Source organism: Equus caballus, chromosome 6, assembly GCF_041296265.1.
Source record: "Equus caballus isolate H_3958 breed thoroughbred chromosome 6, TB-T2T, whole genome shotgun sequence".
In the NCBI taxonomy this organism is placed as follows: Eukaryota; Metazoa; Chordata; class Mammalia; order Perissodactyla; family Equidae; genus Equus; species Equus caballus.
The window spans coordinates 86,103,682-86,106,937 of NC_091689.1; the positions used below are offsets into that span (position 1 = coordinate 86,103,682).

At 36.6% G+C, this 3,256-nt stretch overlaps 1 protein-coding gene across 1 annotated transcript; it reads right to left on the bottom strand.

Annotated features, from left to right (window-relative positions):
- Positions 1–748: 748 nt before the first annotated feature.
- OR6C2K (olfactory receptor family 6 subfamily C member 2K) lies at positions 749–1,687 on the bottom strand. Its single transcript, NM_001391016.1, is given in 1 exon segment — positions 749–1,687. A coding segment is annotated over 1 exon segment (939 nt).
- Between the last annotated feature and the right edge of the window lie 1,569 nt (positions 1,688–3,256).

The window sequence follows — 3,256 nt, forward strand, 5'->3', positions numbered from 1 at the left end:
GTTGATGTGAATAGCTGTCTTATTCCATCAGTATTTAAACTTAGTTTTCCAGTTCACTCTTATGCATCTGTTCTGACTTTGTAGCCCATAACAAGCGCAGTTATGTTTAAATTTGCTTTATTTATGTGTATGACTTTGAATGGAAGTTCTCTAATGAATGTAAATAAATTGCTAATACATCTTATCAGTGATTGTAAAGATGTTTCCCTATCTTCAGTTCTGATTATTCCCGAACTCCCGTTGATGTTTCAAATTTCATGTTGTTGTTTTTATTATTTTAATAGGCCTGGAATGCCTTATTTTTTAAATTTATTTTTAATACATCATTGCTGTTGTTGTTTTCTATTTTTTTATTCTTAGCTTTATGATATTAATTTTGATAACTGTTTTGGAGAAAGAAGTTAGTACTATAACTATATAATGTATCTTCTATATAATTTACCTACTTTAAAATATTATTACTTTCCTTCCTTCCCTAGAGCATTGAAGAAAAGACTAGGTCACAAATGAAGACAAGTTTAATTACTCAGAAATATATTTTGTAGTTTCACAATGAGGGAAAATACAACGTATGAATTTGTTTGAAAGATGAAGGAATTTGATTAAGGTGAGACTAGGATGCAGTATTGAATGTCTTTGAGGAGGTTAATCTAACTAAATTATAGGCACAACATAATGAAATAAGTTAGAAACTTTAGATAAATATTTAGAGGAATTTTCTTTCATTTACTCTGATTCATCAGAACTTCTATTTGTTTGAGAGATATATAATCCTCTTTATGGAGTCATTGAAAGCTTTTTTCACTTGCTTATTCCTCAAGGTGTAAATGAAGGGGTTCAACAAGGGAGCAACAGAACTACTGAGCACTACAACTCCTTTATTTATGGCCACCTGGTCCTTTGCCGAGGGCTTGACATAGATGAAGATGCAGCTTCCATAGGTGATGGAAACCACAATCATGTGGGATGAGCAGGTAGAAAAGGCCTTTCTTCTTTGTTGGACCGAAGGGAATCTCAGAATTGTCCTGATGATGTATGTGTAGGACAGAAGTACACACACTAGGGTGATAATGAGTGCAAATACAGCCACAAGGATAATCATTTGTTCTATTACCCAGGTGTCTGAGCATGAGATCTTTAGGAGGGGTGCTGCATCACAGCCAAAATGGTCAATGGCATTGGAGTCACAGAATTCCAGCTGGAGAACCAGGCTAAGGGGTGGGAGAATGATCATCAAGCTAGACACCCAACAGCAGATGACTAATAAGGAGCACACCCTATTGTTCATGATGGTCATGTAATGAAGAGGTTTACAGATAGCAACGTACCGATCATAGGACATGGCTGCCAGGAGAAAAAACTCTGTTGCTCCAAAGAGAATAACAAAAAATAGTTGACTTATACAAGCATTGTAGGTAATGTTATTGTCCCCAGTTGATATACTGTACAGAAATCTAGGAATGCAGGCAGTGGTAAATGAAACTTCTAAGAAGGAAAAATTTCTGAGGAAAAAGTACATAGGCATTTTAAGATGGGAGTCCACCAATGTGAGAGTGATAATAACAAGATTCCCTGTTACACTCAGCAAGTAGGTGAGAAATAGAAAGATAAAAATCAAGATTTGCAGTAGTGGGTCATCTGTCAGTCCCAGCAGGATAAAAGTTGTTATTGCTGTGTGGTTTCTCATCACTGACTTTTGAATTCTACGCAGCCAGCATGTAAAACATCAAAGGGATTTAATGAGGAGGTAGATATTCAAATTCTGTAATACAAGACTGCAAATAAAAGTCAAGCAAATTACTCCACATTTATTTTCTCCTTTCTCGTGATAATCAATATTGCCACAATTGCAATGGCCTTCCCGAATTTTACGTGTATGAGCAGCAGATTATTCCTTCTGGATTCAGATTGTAGTAAACAATCCATCTTTTTCTCGGATAATCTTCACCCCTCAAAATTTAAGAATTTAGTTGATTGTAATTCATTACACGGATTGGGTTTACAAATAAGTTAGAGGAAAACAACATGATGTTATTTCATGTGTACTTAAACGGTCTTTATCCAAGACAAACCTTGGATATAGGACATATCCAGATAATTAAGACCATGAATTCTCTTCAATTGTTACTGTCAAAGGATTGTTATAAGGGTAAGATGCATTTCTCCTGGAATTCAAACAAACACCAATGACAACAAAACATAGCTCTGAATCCTGAGATTTTCCTTTGTCTTCTTATTCTTTTCTGTTGGTATTTGTTATTTTTAGTTCATAGATGGTTTGATGTACAACTATTTTATCTATAGTATGAGAAAATGTTGTATTCCAGTTATTTACAAAAGGAATATCCTCATATGCATTCATGTTCTATTTCACTTAACTGACTGTGGTCCCATTTCTCTCAAAGTCCTTTAAGCTGAAAAGACATGTAATGTCACTGAATATAGTCTTCCAGGCTGTGCCTTTTTTCGTTATGTTTTTAGTTCCTTTGAAAAGGTATTAATGTCTCCACCTTCTCATCTTACCCCTATTCAGTTTAACTTTAAGCCTCTGCAACCTGATTTTCACTGCCAACCCCCCACTGCTTTCTAACGTCTGCAAGAGCTATATCACTTTTGAAGCCAGTGGCACATTTTTGTAACTATTTTGTGGCATTGCCATAACACTTTTCTAATTAAAGTTCAGTCCCTCTTCAAGTGGATTCTCTGCCATCACTCTGATATTCCTCCTAACTCTACATCTCCCTTTCTAGTGTCCTGCACACTCTCCTCATTCTCTGTTCGTCTGTCAAATACTGCTCTTCCCCAGTATTCTGTCTTGAGACCTCTCCGTTATTGTTTTCTGGTTTTTATTTTTCTTACTCCATATTCTCCAAGGGAGATGTCACTCAGTGTAATTGATTGTCATTTGTATGATGGATTGCCGCATGAAGATCATTGCTAAGTATTCACCACCAGTTGGATGCTCCACAGACACGTCACATGCTGTACGCTCAAAGTGAAATCTTGCTCCCTCTCCAAGCCTTCTCCTCCTCCAGTGTTGACTGTTGCTTCGTAAAGATTAGTCTCTTTTTTGTTGCCTGTAAAGCTCTTCATGGAGAGGACCTTCCTTATTTCCCCACCTCATCACCTTCAAGGTCCTCACCCTTCTTCCTCAAAATTTAAGTTCCACTAGCCTTGACTACTTGCAGTTCTTAAAATTTTCTACATGTTGTCCCCTCTGCAAGGGCTCATCCTGTAACTGACTAATGGCTCTTGG